This window comes from Gymnoscopelus microlampas (genome assembly GCF_963454915.1).
Source record: "Gymnoscopelus microlampas genome assembly, chromosome: 19".
In the NCBI taxonomy this organism is placed as follows: Eukaryota; Metazoa; Chordata; class Actinopteri; order Myctophiformes; family Myctophidae; genus Gymnoscopelus; species Gymnoscopelus microlampas.
In genome coordinates, this window is record NC_139956.1 from 33,921,889 (window position 1) to 33,942,096 (window position 20,208).

Genomic DNA, 20,208 nt, shown 5'->3' on the forward strand with positions numbered 1-20,208 from the left:
AACCCTCGGAACAATAGTTCTCTTAAGTGAGGTCCAGGGACCCTCAGCGTTCCTTGAGGGTGTTCCAAAATGACCCTCACAGCTCTAACTCTGAGAGCGTACAAATGGAACCGAATGGACCCCATTTGTACACTCAAGAGTTGTGCGGGGTCCTTGAAATGAAAACGTTCGAAAACGTAAAATTGACCAGCTGCTCAACACTGCCCCCAAGTGTGAGGAGTTAGCAGTGTTTTTCAACAACAAAATGACCTATATTAGAGGTTTAACACTGGTGGTGATTTAATACAGAGAGAGATGATCTCACAAACCCTGTAATGTTTCCATGGGAACATCATTTATTGACAAAGGAGTTCAGCTCACTCAAAGTACACACTCGTTGACAGAAGCCTCAAAAACAACCAGTTAACACTATGTTGCCCAAATAAATTGCTCAATAAGTGTACAGATATTTTTGCCAGTTTATCGCACACACACACACACACACACACACACACACACACTAATTTGATTTTAAAACTTGCAATCTCAGCAACAATTGAACACACAAGCCCTAATGCTGCGTTCACACTGGCAGATACAAAGATACAGGCTACCATCCTTTTTTCAGTGGAAGCCAGCAGTGGTGTAAAGTGACTAAGTACATTTACTCAGTACAGTACTTATAAGTATAACTCGGAGGTATTTTTTACTTTACTGGAGTTATAGTTGTAGTATTGCTACTTTCACTTAAGTAAAACAATTTAGTACTGTTTCCACGGCAGGAAGCCAGCGACATGAAGAGACAAAGATACGTTTGTAGCGGCTGCAAAAGCTACAACAGCTACAAATAAGCTGAGCTGGTTTCAACTTCAGATACAAAGATACAACGATGCTGTGTATCTTTTGTATCTTCTGTATCTCCCAGTGTGAACGCAGCTTACACCATCACCACCCTATCTTGTTTCACTGTTTATTCAAACAAATCAATGAGTTAATAATAATGTAATGTAACAACATGTAGTCAAATAAATTTTACTCCATAACAGGTTCACTTTTCAGATTGTGTGTTTTCAGTTATTTGTCTATTAGCAAACCCAAAACGTCTACTAAATACAAATAGTATCTTGTGATGAACAGGAATGCTGTAGGGCTACATCTCGACACAACACACGGTTGTTGACGTAGTTTTTCCCAAGCGTGGCAGGCGACACTTGATCTCAGATGATTGTCTGAGACGAGGGAAGGGAGCGCTCGTTATTTGGTTTCTCTCGTTATTTAAAAAGAATTATAAAAGAAAACAAAATGTATTAAAAGCTTAATTTCAATTCAAATTTTAAGCATTATCTTTATTGGCACCATTTTTCAACGACTTTCAAAAGCTTTTCAAAACGTAGAAAATGTGTCCGAAATTGTTGTAAAGACCTCGCACATACTCATGCGTTCCTGTCCGTCTGTCACCCTATGACACATTAATCACCCACAGTTACCATCATGTTTGTCAACGTATATACTTATACTAGTGCTGGGCACTACCAGCTTAACCACAGTACATGTATGTCCCAGTAGCTTGCACCCTGGGCAAGGCCTGGGATGTTGGTTGTCTAGGAAGTTGACAACCAGAAATGGTTGAATTTGGCGGAAGTACCGCCCAAGCAAATGACGTTGATGCTTTACAAATCTGTTAACATTCTCCGTGAATGAAACGAGTGTTGTGATTGGTCAAAAAATATCGTTTCCGGGGGAAACAGAACTCCTGTCCACTCAGGACTTCCTAGACACTCGCTGCTTTAGGTCGTGACCAGGCTCTTCTCTTCGCAGATGAGTGAGGCTGGGACCGAGGTTAAGTAGCTTGTGGGCAGTAGCTTCGTTACTTTCAGAATGACGTGGCTTACTTTTCATCCTGGTAGTTTGACAGAAGCTAACATCTCCAGTGGCACATCAGCAACATACAATAGCACAGAACAGAAGAGTTTGGAGTGTAGTTTGTCCATCGTGTCAAAAGAGAGAATTCTCCACCTCATCCATTTGTAGCTTTTGTACGTGTCCGGATAAGTGTGCACTGGGATCTGTGTGTGCTCCTCAGGGTTTGATTTGTAACGGCATTGTGAGCTTGCAGATCTGCTATTTTGTCCACACACGTCTATTTCGTTTTCGTGTTGCAACGCTTCCATTCACAGCCTCACTTGAGTAATCCTCACTCTTCCTGCATCTGCTCCTCCACCTCCCTCACCTCTCCTCTCCTCTCCTATGTCGTCCTTCTCCCCTCCTCCTTCCTCCTCCTCCTCCTCGTCCAGTTGGAGGCTTCCGGAGGAGTGCCTCATCCTGGCCAGTCTGCCGGGGCGTACCACTCCGCCCAGCGGGGGCGGAGAGCGGTAGTACGAGTAGAAGACCTCCGGGTCCGAGTCGTAGAACCCCGTCCCGGCACCCCCTACCACGCACAGCGACGTGGGTCGCTCCGGCAACAAGGGGGAGGAGTTCAGGGGGAGGTAGGTGGGGCGGGAGGGCCGCGTCAGGTGAGGGTAGTAGCCCAGGGGGCGGAACTCCGAGGCGGGGTCGAAGGCGGGGTTGGCGCTGCGGGCCAGGTGGAACTTGACGACGTCCGACTGGCTGGCGGCGCGCCGCGGCAACCCCGGCAGGAAGCGGGAGTCGTCGCTGTAGTGGCCCGCCTCCGTGCCCCGCCGCCCGCCGGCGTCCAATAGCCTCGCCCCGATGCTCCCCGGCGGGTACGCCGGCCCCCCTCCCCCTTGGGCCGACCCCGGCCCGCCCCCCGCGAAGCCTGAGGGGCGGAGCCGCCGGCTCCGGAGCGGCGAGAGCGAGGAGGACGCGTTGCGGCCGGAGAGCGGGTGGTGGCCCTCCATCCTCTCGTAGTCCCGCCTCTGCTGCGGGAAACGCTCTAACGAGGAGACGCCGATGTGGTCCCGCAGGTAGTTATAGTGTCGGGGGTGGAGGGGCGGGTAGCCGCCGGCCAATGGGAACACGGGGAGGACGGGGCGGTACTGGTGGGCGGGGCTGTTGGGGTAGAGGAGGACCAGCTGCTGCGCGGCGTCCGGGTGAGGCTGGGGGTTGGGCTTGCGCCGGGAGCGGTGGCTGTAGATGCCGGCGAGGCGCTGCGCCTGGCGCTGTGCCGCCGCTCCGCCCGGCGGCCGCCCCCCCGCTCGCCCTCCTTCCTCCATCGCCGAGGTGGAGGCGGACCTTATCTTGGGCGCGGGAGACGATTGGTCGAAAGACGCCGGCGACAGGGGACGATGGGCTTCGGGGCCGGAGGTCGGGGGGTGGGACCTCTGGGCCACCTCGACGAATGATTGGCTGCGCTTGGCCCCGCCCCTCTTGGTGACCTCTGCGCAGTCCTGTGTGCGGGGGTCCAGGGGGTCCTGGCTGCGGACCGCCCGAGCCCCACCGGGTCGACGGAACGGATGCTTGTACATCTGTGGAGGGAACACACACAAACACACATGTTAGCAAGTCTACAATCTGGGAACCCATCGCCAAATAGAAAATGAAAAACAGCGCCCTCTGCTGTTTTTTACTATTTCACTTAGCTCTGGGGGAGCTAAATGGAGCACCCGTGCGCAAGGAAACCGGGGTTTTGGTCTGCCTTCAGCCTTTCACTTCCGGTGGTGCGACTATGTTTTCATTCCCACTAACAATATTTCTACACGGAACACTAACACCACTTCTCCCAGAGAACATGGATCGTTTTGGTTATAAGCCCACTTGTTTCTATGATGAAAGAGCAAGTTGAAATGTGAATATCTTTCCGTGGTTTTGTCTGCTTCGAGGACGCTATTGTTAAATGAGTTTCGGTTTGTTTCTAGTGTGCAAGGATCCGCAGACACGTAAATCCCGCCCACTACATTTGATTGGGTAAAGCGCGGCCTGCTTCCTGATCTGAAGGCACGCCCACTTGTAGGCCAGTGCGTACGCGATATGACGAACCCCCCCGACAGATTCAAGCGGAGAGCAGAATGTTCTGTTCTTGAGAGATTAGCAAGTCTATAACTAAATGGAGAAATGGGAATGCTTTCCGAAGCCACCATGTATCTCTCTATACCAGGGGTCTTCAACGTTCTTCAGGCCAAGGACCCCTTAGCAGAGAGAAAGATCAAGCAAGGACCCCCCCCCCTATATTGTATGAAATTGTGTTTCAGATTAAACTTTGTTCATAGATTTCATAGATGGCTGGATTCATGCTTTAGTGTATTTTCAGATAGTTAACCTTTAGAACCCTCAATATTTAGTCAACTTGGCCGTTGGGCTCTGTACTTGGTCTGCTCTTTTTCCCTCTACACACCGACTCTCTGAAAATAGAAGACCTACAAGCTCACAACGCCTTGCAGCGCGAGGCGTTGTGAGCTATTTTCGGCTATAATCTATAATTTTCGGCTATTTTCGGCTATAATGTTCCCCATCACACAAAGATTTTGGCGGACCCCCTGTAGTAACTCTGAGGACCCCCTAGGGGTCACGGAAGCCCCCCGTCGAAGCCCCCCTGTTCTGCACCCATTACTGTGTATGTATGTATTGGATCAAAATGGTGTGATTACTTGTTTGGACACAGCGGTTAGGAGGTCAGGAGACGAGCGAGACTGTCTGGAGTCGTGGTCTGCCTGGCGAAGCGTCCTGGAGAGAGAACGACACAGTAAGAGACACAACATCAGTATTGACTGGACACACTGGCCTTAAACACCATCAATAGTCACTTTAAACAAGTTATTGTTTTGTATTCAATATGATCTGAACAAATCAGCTCAGTTTATGAGTTTGTTCTCACCTCTCGAACTGTGTGTGTTTCCTCTCTCCTCCAGGCCCCATGCACTCCAACAGCTGCTTCTGTGTGCGACCACTGACGCACGCACGCACACACACACACACACACACACACACACACACACACACACACACACACACACACACACACACACACACACACACACAAGTTTCCCCACAATACAGTAGAAATTGGGAAATAGACATTGTGAGGACCATTATATAGAAAACTACCCCTTTTTGTAGAATCAGACATATAAAAAGGTAACATATATTAATGTTAGGCTTACAATTATGAAGATATTCAGGTGTTGTTGGGCTAGGATTTGACATTTAGGTTTAGGGTTTAGGGTTGCATGATTTATACATGTGCCAGCGTCTGGCACTCTACAGCTTATGTGGATTATTTTTTCAGCTATTTTCAATGCTGTCTTAAAATGTCCTAGTATAGTAATACAAACGTGCTTGCGTGCGTGTACCTGTATCTAAAGTTGGACCCCTTGCAGGACAGTATGGTTGTGTGTGTGGGCTCTGGTTCCTCCGGCAGCCTGAAGAAGGCGTGGTACTCCACACACACCTTCCAGAAGGACTTACACACATCACGACTCGCCATGGAGAACTCCACGATGTCCTTATGAGAGGGCTGTACCATGGACACATCCATGTAAACACATACATATACATGTAAACTCCACGATGTCCTTATAAGAGGGCTGCAAGGTGCACACATCCATACAAACACACATATATACATGTAAACTCCACGCTGTCCTTATAAGAGGGCTGCAGCATGCACACTTACAAACAAACATACATGCATACACATACATGTGTGTGTACACACACACACACACACACACACACACACACACACACACACACACACACACACACACACACACACACACACACACACACACACACACACACACACACACACACACATCTTTCGCCGCAGGCAGAAAACCCACCTCTTCAGGAAACACTACCCTGACCCTTCCTCTTAGCCTTGCCTACTTGTTGTCAATTATTTGTACGAGCTCTTGTTTTATTGGATCTTGTTTATTTGATACTAGCTTTTGCTCATTTGATTTTCCTATTTGTCTCATCTGTTTAAGAAAGTAGGTAGCTGATATATTGCACTTTTACCTTAGCGCTAGGTATACTCTTAGTTGCTTGTTTTAGAAGAGAATTCACATAAGACTACCGGTGATTAGTAGTTTTCTTGCCTACCTATGTTGAATGCACTTATTGTAAGTCGCTGTGGATAAAAGTGTCTTCTAAATGACTGTAATGTAATGTAATAATTAGGGCTGGGACTTTAACTGATTAATTTAGATTAATTAATTACAGAAAATTAACGTGATTAAAAAAATTAATCGCATTTTAATCGCGCTTAGTTTATGCACCACAGAACCTTCTCACTGGACGAGTTTCAGGTGTGCACGCAATGGGACAAGAAGCCGATCAGACTGCTTTGCTTGGCCCAGTGGATGGGAAATTTAGATTTAAAAAACTCTCTGATGGAAGCGTGGATAAAAACACGGTTGTGTGCAGAACTATTTTTTGTTGCTTAAACTTATGTATTCACTCATTGATTCACTCATATACCAAAATCTGTTTTAACTGAAAAGAAATTGCTTCTCAGGTCAAATATTGATATGCGATTAAACATGCGATTAATTTAGATTAATTAATTACAAAGCCTCTAATTAATTAGATTATTTTTTTTAATCGAGTCCCAGCCCTAGTAATAATACATATTTGCATGCACGCCTGCACACGCACGCACGCACGCACGCACGCACGCTTACACACATACATGTGCATACATACATGGACATGAATATTCATATACTGTAAACATACATGATTGTACACACATACATATTCAGATGAAGCTTTAAAGTGTTAGTGTTGTTTTTCTTTCTTTCTTTCTTTGTTTCTCTCTACCTCCTGTACATGCCGTCTAGGTATTTAGTCATGTAGTTGTGTGTATTTATAGCTCCTCACCCCGATCTTATCATGCAGTTTGATGAGGAAGTGTTTGCGCTTGAAGCTGAGTTTCCGTATCTTGGCCCAGCTGAACGTGTTGATCTTGGTGTTTCCCTGAAAGCCCAGAAACAGGACAGGAGTCACGGTATATATACAGTACTGCTGATCAAATATTACTCTACTACAAGTAAAGGTTGCTCAGTCAAATGTGTGCTTGAGTTAAAGTACCGGAGCACTTGCTTTTAAAAATACCTAAGTATTAAAAACAACAAATTACAAAGTACAACAAATGTAGGGAGCACAGCTTTTTTATGTTCTCCCCTCACTTTATTATTAAGTGATTGAAAGTTTAGACAATGTTAATAAAGCAATAAAGAGACTGGATAATTGTCCCAGTACCATTCTTTAGGTGAAGGATCACACATGTCAGTGTGTCTAGCTTATATTTCCATATAGTTTGTGGCTAGATTCACTACTTTCACAATGAGGTAGCTTTCAAGTAGTTAAGCTATTTATTTATTTTTCGCCATGTAGCTGGATATCTTGACAACACCTACATCCAGTGGCACATCAATATAAAAGCGTACTACAGATGAGTTGTGAGTGCAGTCAGTGGTGAAAAAAGTACTGAATTGTTTTACTTAAAGGAGAAATTCACCCGAAAAATATCTTATTTTCTATCAATTACACACCCCATGAAGCATTGAATTCAAGCATTGAATTTTTGTTTTCGTCGGATTCCTAAGCCATTAACATTATTGATTACCGGCGGAAAGATGCTAATGTAACCAGTAGGAGACTCAAAGAGTAAAAGTACTGAAAATCGGAAATACTCCAGTAAAGTAAAAAAAATCCTCAAAAGTGTACTTAAGTACAGTACTTGAGTAAATGTACTTAGTTACTTTACACCACTAAGTGCAGTTCTTCCATCTCATGCCATCTCCATCGATTTGAAGCTATTTCGGAATTTGTCCTTTTCCATCCATTAGTCATAAGCGTAATAACTAATAACTCTCAACTAATGGTTTCATGAAACACATCATAAGAGCTTGTCAGAGAGATGCTCAAACATAAACAAAAACAAAAACCTTTCCTTTATACAAAAATGGAAACACTTTCATGTGAGCCTGCCTCCACTACTCTTCTCACAAAGACGCTTCCCTGCCAGGGACCTCCGTGCACAGAACACACGCTGGAACACCTACTTCAGTTCCAATAGGCTCTATGCACAGCGGCCATATTGGGAATGAATTGGGCCCCTTCCTTACTTCCTTCACAGGTGTTACCAATAATACTAATTAAGGCTCTGTTCCATTTAGTGTGGCATAGTGGTTGTCTTATTTTCAAGGACCCCCATAACTCTGAGAGTGTACAAATGGAACCAAATGGACCCTTACGGGTCCATTTGGTTCCATTTGTACACTCTCAGAGTTACACACCCACCATAAGGGGCCATTTGGGAACCAAAATGGAGTGTTTCTAGTGAGCCAACGTGCACAATATCAGCACCCTGACCAGAATGGAACAGAGCCTTCATTAGTATCATTGGTAACACCTGTGAAGGAAGTAAGAAGAGGCCCAATTTCTTTCCAATACGGCTGCTGTGCATAGAGCCTATTGTCTCAAATTCTACATCAAACCAATGCAATATAAAGGACTGGCACAGAAAGGATCCTATCAACCATCATAATGCACGAATGCAGAATGAAGCAGGCCCCACTAAGTCACTCCAGAGCGTGTGTATACACTCCGGAGGGGTGTGCCCGCCGGGGAGCATCGGGGCGAGGCTATTGGACGGCGGGCGTCGGGGCACGGAGGCGGGGCATTCCAGCGACGACTCCCGCTTCCTGCCCGGGTTGCCGCGGCGACCTGCCAGCCAATCGGACGTCAAGTTCCACCTGGCCCGCAGTACACACATGCATGTAGATGAGTGTGTAGGTGATTGTACCTGAAACACCAGGACTCCAGAGTGTGTGACAGCCAGGTTGATCCTCATGGCCTCCCCATCGTGGGCAGGGTGAGGTCTGATGCCGTACATGTCCAGCTTCCTGGCCACCTCCAGCAGCTGGATGTCTGACACAGCTGGAGACGCCCCTCTGTGGAGGAGGGACACATGGAGAGCAAATCAGCGCTGTCGGGCAGAAACCTTGTATCTCCATTTCTTGGTAAACATGCCCTACTTCGACTTTGTATGATAGTGTCACTCAAACATTAGCCTGCCCCAGCGCGTCTGATATCTGGCATAGAGGGGCGGATTCAAAATCTCTGGAGAAAACAGCCGGGGGCTCCCATTGGTTCACCAATCTGTGCGCCCGCCCCCTGCCTCTCCTCCTCCCGAATGTGCAGCATAGAGCATCACAGTTGCGCAGAATCCGGGTGCCGGAAGTAAATACTCAATGCATTTTTCCCATTGACCATTGACCAAAAATATTTATATCAATGAATTTAAGCCTAGAATCAAGCCATCCAGGATTCTGGTGAATCATGACCATAAAACCTTTTTTTCTGTGATTTTTTAAATTTTATATTTAATCATATGATATACTATGTTTAATAAATACCCTTTGTTTTGCCGTTTTCAAAAAAGTTTTTTTCACAGAATCAAACGTTTTATGGTCATGATTCACCAGGATCCTGGATAGCTTGATTCTAGGCTTAAATTAATTTATATAAATATTTTCGGAAAAGTCAATGGGAAAAATGCATTGAGTATTTACTTCCGGCAACTGGAAGTGGGCGGGAACTGCGACGCTCTATTGAGAGCCCTGACGTCACAACATTTGGAGCGACGCCCACTGCACTCTGGTTGGTTGGGGAAATGAAAGGTTGACTCCCACTTCCTATGCCAGGAATGTCAACAGCTTGGTCCAGGCTTTCTTTTTGAGCGAAACGCGGAGGAAAATAAAAGCCTGGAGATCGAGGCTACTGAAACATTGTCGAAAGCAGTTCATCTTGTGTGTGGGTTTATAAATACTTAATGAATGAAAATAATTAACAAGAGCTTGCGACTAAATTAAACTACATTGGATCCATTGGAACACATGTGGTTCTTTTTGCCATTACCTGAAAAGTAAGAGTTTTGGGCAGTATGGATTTACACCCGACAAAAATAGTGACTAAAATGAACCTGCATGCAGGCGTACAGTGGCGAGGCTTCACCTCAAAACTGTCCAGAAAGACACATAACAGAGAGAAGACTAAACTGAACCAATAAAAAAGGGTCTACTGAAGAATCTCCCAACTCCCACAATACAATGCAAAAAGAGGTGTATGCGTGCGTGCGACCGTGTGTGCCTGCGTGTGTGCGTGTGTGTACCTGTGTTTCTTATGTAACTTCATAATCTTGTGGTCCAGATATTCCTGATTGGGGACGTAGTGTTTCAGCTCCAGATGATGACAGTCCAGGTCCTCGTCATAGTCCCCTAGCTCTGCTGTAGGATACACATTATATACAGGTCATCATAGTCTCCTATAAATCGACTGTAGGATACACATTATATACAGATCATCATAGTCTCCTATAAATCGACTGTAGGATACACATTATATACAGGTCATCATAGTCTCCTATAAATCGACTGTAGGATATACATTATATCTCTGCTGTCCGACAGGAAGCAGCTAACTCCAAAATGTTCATTTTTCAGAAAATGAAAAAAGTGAGGAGGTTTTGTTCATCATTGATAAGAACAGCTGAATGGACCTCCAAGCTCACCATGACGTTGGAGGTCAAAAGGGGGTGGAGCCTGGAGTCAGCAAAACCAGCTAACTCCGGTGGTCTTCGCTGGTTTAGCAGAGAATTTGAGGATCCAATGGAGTTGCTTGTTTTATCAGAAGCGCTTTTTAATGCTTTTCATTGGTTCAATATTTTTTTTACCAACACATAGACGCAAAGGGTGTTCAATGGCCCTGATTTATGGAAAAAATGCAAAAGCGTCAAATGGGATAGCTCTATGGAATTCTCTGCCCAAAGATATAGAGTCCGTAAAAAATTACTTTCAAAAAGTAGCCTACATCAAGAGATATCTTGCCAATAATTGTCTTTTTTGTATTATTATTCTATTTTGTTGTTTCTACACTTGAATGTGTCTTGTATTTAATTCAGTTCAGTTCATTTCATTTTTATTTTCGGATACTGGACATATCGTAAGAAAATACATAGCCTAAAAGTCGAGGACCAAGTCGATTTGCAAAAATAACAACAACAATAATCATCATCAACATCATCATAATCATCATAATCATCATAATCATCATAATCATAATCATAAAAAATTACAACAAAACAAACAAAATAAACCAATTATAGTCCATTTGGTGATTCAATCTGCTAATTGCATGTCTGTATTGTATTTACTGTGTTCAGGACCTCGGCAGGCTCATCCATGTGCCTCTATAGACGGGTTTCATGTTTGTAAACATTGAGAGGATATGACCGCGCAGAGGAGGGGTAAGCCTATAGAGGGCGCCATTACCCGCAGCAGCTCTGGTCAAACGTCCATTCATAAAAGAAATGATCTTCACCAGGTTTAATGAAAGTAGATTAAATTATGCAGTTTGTAATACCTTGTTTACTCAATAAAAATGATTTGTCGGAAGTTGGATCTGTTTGTATATAATAGCAGCATTATGCCTATTATGCCTATAATAGCAGAATTATGGCTATCTAACTCCCGAACACAACAACAGAGTGAACGGCGCAACAATTCGTTTCCCCCGAGCATGCGCAGATTGCGCATTCTGCTCTGTGATGACGTCGCGCGGAAATCCGTCTATTGGGGATCTTTTAAACATGCACATTGCGAACATTCTGCGAATATAAAATCTACAAGCAATGTGTGCTTGTAGATCGCTGCTTTTTGGCAAAGATATTTAGTGTAGAGGGAAATAAGGAGGGGGCCTAGTTAGAGAGCCCTGGGGCTCTCCAGTCATTATACTGCTTGTCTGTACTTACACTGCAGTATATGAGAAACCAGCAGGGCGGCGCTGTTGTCATTACACGTCAGGCTGCCGTTACACAGATCCTGTTTTATCTGCAGGGCAAACAGGTACCTTCACGCACACACGCACATGCACACACACACACACACACAGACAGAGAGAGAGTGTAGTAAAACCATGAAATAACATCATAATACAGTATACACTGCTCTACTGTTGATTCACCACCAGGGGGTGTAGAACCATGCCACTGACAACTAGACATTGCATGAAAAAGAGTTTAGTTTGCGATGACGTCAATGTAATGAAACAGGCATGGACACACACACACACACACACACACACACACACACACACACACACACACACACACACACACACACACACACACACACACACACACACACACACTGTTACCTGGTGAGGCCTCTCTTCAGTTGTCCAGGGTCTGGAGGGAAAAACTTTACTATGAACCTAAAGAATAGATCACTGGTGTCTGAGAGAGAGAGAGAGAGATAGAGAGAGAGAGAGAGAGAGAGAGAGAGAGGTGGGATACTGTACATTTGATGAACTGAAGTTCACAATTAACCCTATATGCTTCTCTGCCTATGTCAATAGCGGAAATAGCCGATCTACAAGCTCACAACGCCATGTGAGCTAGTACAAGGGTTCCCAAACTTTTCAGGCCGCGACCCCCCAAAATAATCATATTTGAACTGGGGACCCCCCCCCCACCCTGACACGCACTTTTGAATTGTAGGCATTACGTTTAGTTTGACTCGGTTCCACAGATCAGAATTGTGAAAATAGCCGAAAGACAAGCTCACAGATACCCTGTATACACTTACACTGTATGTTGGTTTGTTTACTGCTGAGTGAGAAAACAATGTCGCACATTAAACTAAGGGCGGATTCAGACTGGGTCCGTTTGAATCAAACCGTTCCCGAGTAGCCTACGCTTGGCTTCTCCCAGATGGCCAGCATTCACACTGGCCAAGACTCGAGACCATTTCATTTAACAGTAATGGTAAATATGTGCCTCATGGGGGCGCTGTGGACTATGGGGCTTTTGGAGAGAGAATGTCATTCACAGAAGAAAAGTCACTCTAGAGTGAATAATAAAGTTTGACTGTGTTCCTGACGTTGTCTTGAGTTATAATAACAACAGATCAACAATACACAACCAAGGCAGTGTGTGCACTGGTCTTTGAAACCTCGAAATGTAACGTTTTCTCTGTTAATATGATATTGGCGTCACGGACGCATCCTTGGTATTTTAGCAGTGACGTCACAGACTAATCCTTAGTATATTTATCCTTATATACGCGTTCGCTACACATGTGTTTTTTGTTTATTATTTTTCACGGCTCGCGCTACTCAAACACTAGCGGGATTATTATTTCTTGTCAAGAACCCCAGTTTGGGAACCACTGAGCTACTAGATCGGCTAGTCTCGCTGAGCGTTTGCCTACTTTCGCCAAATGTTCTTCTATTTTCTCTTAATGTAAGCCTGTTTTCACCAAATGGTTCATAAATGGTTGCAGCATGTTAATCTATTTCCGCCTAATTTTCAACAATTCAACAATTCAACGAAAAGTTGTTTTCTTCTTTTGTTTTTCTATGTCCAGAAAAGGGATGCTGGGGTTCTTGTGGTCGATGTGAAGTGATGATTGGTTAGTAGACTTACATGTGATCTGTTTAGCCAGGGGCTTCAGTAGTTCTAACCACACCTGAAAGACACAGCTACTATTAGTCAGACTATATGATGTGTACCATAGATATAGAAACCTAGATACCTCATTGGCTTCTGCAGTTCATTGGAGCGACCTGTATCGCGGCCGCCATTTTGGAGAAGACAAGCTTCCTGACTACTGGCCAATCACAACGTGTCTTTTCCAGGACTTGTCAGAATATAGTTGTATAAACATATCCCGTTATATTTTCATACAACTAGATTCTGACAAGTCCCGGAGGAGACACGCTGTGATTGGTCAGGAAGCTTGCCTTCTCCAAAATGGTGCCCAAGATACAGACAGATACAGACGAGGAGGCGTACCATATGGGGTGTGTGTGTGTGTGTGTGTGTGTGTGTGTGTGTGTGTGTGTGTGTGTGTGTGTGTGTGTGTGTGTGTGTGTGTGTGTGTGTGTGTGTGTGTGTGTGTGTGTGTGTGTGTGTCAGTGGTAGGAAAACTACTCAAATGTTTTACTTAAGTAAAGGTTTCAATACTCTGTTAAGTAAAAGTCAGGAATTCCGTTTACTTGAGTAAAAGTACAAAAGTATTGGTATCAAAATGTACTTAAAGGACCAAGAGTAAAAGTACTCAAATGTTTGAAAATAGCAGATCTACAAGCTCACAACGCGTCACGATGCGACGCGTTGTGAGCTTGTAGATCGGCTATTTTCAAATAGCCTCGGTAAAGTAAGGCTAAAGTGGTTAATGTATGTTTTATAATGTCATGTATATCTGCAAAGTAACTAGTAACTAAGGTTTTCAAATACTTGTAGTGGAGTAAAAGTACAACATTTGCCTCCGAGATGTAGTAATGTGTGTGCGTGTGCACGTGCATGCGTACGTGAGTGTCTTACATAGCTGCCAGTGTGATGTCTGAACTCCAGTCCAAAGTATTCCTTCTCCAGGAGTTTGAGGTGACCGCACACCTTGTTATAGAACTCCCCTCCTAGGACACTCTGCTGAAGGAGGGACCCGCAGAACGAGACCGAGAGACAAAGACAGAGAAACAGAGAGAGACACCATTAGAATACCATCAGACTGTTGGACAAGGCATGACAACCGCCCCTCACAAGACAATATATAAATCACCCAACCCAGTACTGTTTATTTTTTTTAATAAAACGTCAACTTCCTGCAAATGCGATTCCGTGGATCCAGTCCGGGTTTTCTTCTTAATAAAAATACAAATTGTATTAAGAAGAAAACCCGGACTGGATCCGCGGAACCGGATCTTCAAGTAGTAAAATCAGCAGGAAGTTTACATTTTTATTAAAGAAATAAACAGTACTGGGTTTGGTGATGTTTTGGTCTGTAGCAGCTTTGTTTGTGGGTTAGGCATAGTGAGGTTAAGGTTAGATTTAGGCACAGTTTTTTGTGAGGTTAAGGTATAGGGGTTTAGGTTAGGGTTAGGCAATAGGCATAGTTTATAGTTTATAGTTTATAGTTTACTTTTATTTTTGAAAAATCTTGAAAATGTTTGCAAATCTTTGAAGATTTAAATTTTGACGGCGAACATTTTAACTCGAATCTTTGCTTCTGGAGATTCTAAATCCTATTTTTTTTTTTAAACATATGTTGCTATATATATCAGTGGTGCTCAAACTTTTCATGTCAAGGACCCCCAGAATTATATGTATTTACCCGCAGACCCCCATCTGCCCCCGTGCTATGAGCTTGTATATCTGCTATTTTTGAATAGCCAAAGCAATCTAAAAAATGACACAGATGCGGTCCCGGTCTGTGTTAAGGTCTAATCTCAGGTACATACCTGCTGCTAATGTGGACCTACCACCTCGCACCTCTTATGTCTGACCTCACGTACCGTACATACTGTACCTGCTGGCCTACGCTGTCTATGTGCATAGTATGTAGATATCTTAGATTTGTGCCTCTCCTTGACATGTTTTTCTTTAGTGGCTCGATTTTTTGGCCTTTCCCTGCCCCCCCCCCCCCCTCTTCTTTCCTTTTCTCCTTTCTGAAAACAACAGAACGATGGAGCTTGCACTGAAACGAATTTCACACCCACTTCTTTACACCTGCAAACCTGTGATGTGATACTGAAGTTGATTCTGAGACAGAAAGACAAAGAGAAACAGAGAAAAAGACAGACAGACAGACAGACAGACAGACATGAAGAGACAAAGAGACAAAGAGAGACAACGACAGATCAACTAGTACGCGTAACAATTGTCCCTCAATAGAGAATCAGAATACACAATGACAGAATACCTGAGCACCGCGACTGAATCCTTGACAATGTGCACTCAGACAGTGAACAACACAGCCTTACCATCAAAAAAAAAGGAAAGGCCGCCGAAGGGCACATCTGTCTCCCAAGAGAAAACAGACAATAGCCTTACACCCACTGCACACCAGATGAGCTGGAAACTGAGCTGCGCTTTCTAACGACCTGCCCACTGCATCAAGACATCAGAGACACATACTTCCCACAGATTATAAACACCCAAACTAAAACACCCAAAACATGGCCAATGACCAAAACGTCCCATATTTGCTGGGTGAAGTGCATGTAAATGTGCAAACACAACAGCAAGATGTGTGAGCTGTTGTGACAGGAAAAGTGTAGGCCTACGTGATTGATTGATTGATTGTAGTACTTTATTTAGAAAGACATGGAAAAGGTACATGGAAGTACAGTTAACAATACAAGGTCCTCTAAACTGGATCGCTCATAAAAGCACAACGGCTTATTTAAGATGAGATCCCCACGCACTCAAATCATGATGGCATTTATAAGAAAACAAAAAAAACTATCTCTCTCTCTCTCTCTCTCTCTCTCTCTCTCTCTCTCTCTCTCTCTCTCTCTCGTGTCTCTGTCTCATAATTATCATGTCACGGGGGTAGATGGGCGTGTGTGTGAGGCTTCCTTTGCTATGGCGACACACACGCCCTGACAACCCTGTACCTGTGTTTATCACCACAGCGGGCAACTCTGTGTGTGTGTGTGTGTGTGTGTGTGTGTCACAGAGAGATGCACACAGCAGCTGTGTGCGATTAGAGTAACAGACCTAACCGGCTATCAACGCGGACAAGTAACCACACCCTCTTTTAGCTTGATCTCTTATAGCTTTACCCAACACACACACACACACACACACACACACACACACACACACACACACACACACGTGTGCAGGAAACATGATCTCACTTAACTTTGACCACAAGGTTATCAAGTTCATAAAAGATACATGGACACACGCACACGCACACGCACGCACACACACACACACACACACACACACACACACACACACACACACACACACACACACACACCCCCCAACTTGCTCTTGATGAGCAGGTTAGTGCTTTGCATGGTTGCCTCCGCCATCAGTGTGTGAATGTGAGCCTGTTTAATGCACATAGTAAAGTGCTTTGGAGAAAGGCTCTATGATACATGCACCATTTATTTCAGCACAAAATGTTGCCGGGGCAGTTTAAGGGCCCTGTTACATTTCTGACATAATGTATGTGCTAAATACAGTCCGATTAGATATGATATGCATAGCCTAGAGCAGTGGTTCTCAACCTTTTCTGGATCAGGGCCCACTCGAAACCCAACCATCTGGCCTTAACAGGATAGTCCCCCCCAAAATCGATTAGTCACCTCATGGAGCAGTGGTTCTCAAACTTTTTCATGTCAAGGACCCCCAAATTGGCACTTATTAGCCCGCGGACCCCCATTTTAAAAGATATGCCAGGGACCCCCCATAAGAGACGATTTTTACGGCTCTAGCTGTGATTCTCAACCATTTTAATTTCACATGCATTAGGCTACGGACCCCCATTTAATGGCATTTATTTCTCTTGGACCCCAATTTATATTGTAAAAAAAATCAATGTTAATATAACTCTGAGAGTGTCCAAATGGCTTTGGTTCCATTTGGACACTCTCAGAGTTACAGACCCATAAGGGTCCATTTGGTTCCTATCCATCATTTAGCTGGGGACCCCCTGGAACCCCCTCAAGGACCCCTGGAGGTCCCCGGACCCCACTTTGAGAACCAATGCCATGGAGACTTGAATTCATGGATATTTTTTTGTCGCATTCCTACGCCAATAATTTGATGACGGGCAGTGGTTCCGGTAGGAGGCTTTCCTTACTTAGGAGCCCACTTGTAATATCCTCACGGACCTCCAGTGGGCCGCGGCCCATATGTTGAGAACCACAGGACTAGATACAGTCTGTTTGGATATGATGTACCGGTACATACAGCATACATCATGTGTGCAGTATGTGATGTCCTGATAAACAGGTCTGTTTATCCAACTGTCCATTAATCCGTCCATCCATCTTCCTCTCTTTTGATGGCTAATTGCCATTTTGCCCAGGAGGGAAAAAGATTGGGGTCAGGAAGAATATGTAGTCTTTCCTCAACACACACACACACACACACACACACACACACACACACACACACACACACACACACACACACACACACACACACACACACACACACACACACACACACACACACACACACACACACTGAGACTGAAGTTTTTCTCTCACTCATTCTCCGACCCCCCCTGCTTTCCTAAATCCCCCCCCCCCCGCCTCTCTCTCTCTCACACACACACAAGCACACACACGTATGCACAAAGATGCGAATAATGGCCACAAGGGTCCCGGACAAGAAAAGTATATGTGCACGGATAATGGAGGTGCTTTACATGCACGCACGCGCGCGCGCACACACACACACACACACACACACACACACACACACACACACACACACACACACACACACACACACACACACACACACACACACACACACACACACACACACACACACACACACACACACACACACACACACACACACTCACTCACTCACTCACTCACTCACTCACTCACTCACTCACTCACTCACTCACTCACTCACTCACTCACTCACTCACTCACTCACTCACTCACTCACTCACTCACTCACTCACTCACTCACTCACTCACTCACTCACTCACTCACTCACTCACTCACTCACTCACTCACTCACTCACTCACTCACTCACTCACTCACTCACTCTCATTGTTGTGAAGTCCCTTTTTTAGAATAATGCACTATATGTAGCTAGGGCTAGGCTAATAGTGTTTAGTCGCATCAGCCTGTGATTATTATATCACACATAACATGCATGTTTTCTGTATGATGTAGTAAGTAGCCTGTATGTGTAGGGCCTAACAGATATGTGCCAGAAGAAAAATGTGGTAATTTTACAGTAAATATAATATGTCAATAATTATATTGACATATAATAATCATTATATTAAATGTTTAAAACATATGGAAAGCCAGATAAATTTGGCTTCAATCATTTTTTTTAGTTCATACATTATTACGACTCCTTACATATATACATCCAAATGAGTATATTACCTTTACCTCAAAGTAATAACGCATAATTTTCGGCAAAAAAGTAACAGAAGTTTATGGCAGTTGACACCTGTCTGCTGTCAATCAATCAATCAATCAATCAATCAATCAATCAATCAATCAATCAATCAATCAATCAAAACAATCAATCCACTCATCCATTGGTCCATCAGTCAACATCTAGGCTAATTGAGACAAATTGAAGGATGATGGTGACAAGGTATGAGAAAAATATCACTAGCAGTGGCAGTGCAATAGTTAATTAAACACATCTGTTCAATCGATTATAAAAACAATTATTGATTTGAACATAATTGACTTTCAAAATACCAAACATAGCAGTTGTACAACAAGTCCACATCATAATGCCTGTGAGCTTGTAAATCATCTCTAGCCTACAGGCCTTGTCAAAGTGGGGTCCGGGGACCCCCAGGGGTCATTGGAGGGGTTCCAGGGGGTCCCCAGCTAAATGTGTTACCATGGCTATTAAATAAAAAAATAAAAAAAAAGCAGATCTAAAAGCTTACAGCTTGTAGCCTACATCTGCTATTTTTGTAGAAAAAAACATGAAAAATCTTGAAAGTGTTGAATAATTTTGAATTTTTAAAATAAATCTTCTCTTCCGCTGATAGGGCAAACAGTTATCGATTATAAAAATCTATCAGAATGTTTCCCCCCTCACTTAAGCCTACCCTACAAGTTTAAAAAATCTAGGCTCTATAAAGAGAATTGGTATTGGAGCCCTAAACATCACCCAATCATCATCTCTCATCTCTCTCACTCACCTCCACTTCAAACGTGCGCTCGCTGTCATCCAGGAATAAGACCCGCAGCCGGAGCTTCATGGTCTCCTTATTGGAGGAGACCCTGGAGACCCTGGAGGACTGCCTCCCGCTCCGCCGGTGGTGCTGCTGCTGGTGGAGGTCTCCCATCAGCACCACTCATCTTTTAAATCCATTTACTAGGTTTGTCCCCAAATCCAAGCTCTCACACCACCGCCATAGTCACCATCACCATCATCATCATCATCATCATCATCATGCTCTCTAGGGAATCCGTCACTCTCTCTCTCTCCCGTCCAGATGTGACAGAACAAGCAGCACAGCAGCTTGCTACCGTTACGGTGCGTTCAGTCCAGACATGAGAATATACACCGTCGTACGACGGTGGTGGGTGTATTCTGGGTGAGTTCTCTCTAACGCTCTGCCAGGCGCGCTGCTATTCTCATAGACCGAAGATTCCACTACCGTGCCGAGGTCTCCAACTTTAGTAAAACACAATAAACAAAACTATTTCGCTACTCACCGAAACAAAGGCTTTTTTTGTGTTGTCGAAAGCCTATTCTCCAGGGTGGGAAACCTCTCAGCACCCCAACTTCTCTGTA

The 20,208-nt window shown here is 44.3% G+C and overlaps 1 protein-coding gene across 1 annotated transcript; it reads right to left on the minus strand.

Annotated features, from left to right (window-relative positions):
• Positions 1-2,150: 2,150 nt before the first annotated feature.
• Positions 2,151-19,890, minus strand: LOC311034482 (uncharacterized protein; the record flags this gene model as incomplete). The annotated part of the gene is made up of 12 exons (XM_084042364.1): positions 19,610-19,890; positions 14,270-14,374; positions 13,370-13,412; positions 12,100-12,178; positions 11,696-11,793; positions 10,058-10,172; positions 8,690-8,837; positions 6,760-6,855; positions 5,226-5,389; positions 4,751-4,822; positions 4,524-4,599; positions 2,151-3,404 (listed from the first exon to the last, which is right to left on the minus strand). Exons 1-12 carry the CDS (start codon positions 19,754-19,756, stop codon positions 2,151-2,153), a joined length of 2,397 nt encoding a protein of 798 aa, XP_083898490.1. The 5' UTR covers positions 19,757-19,890.
• Positions 19,891-20,208: the final 318 nt, after the last annotated feature.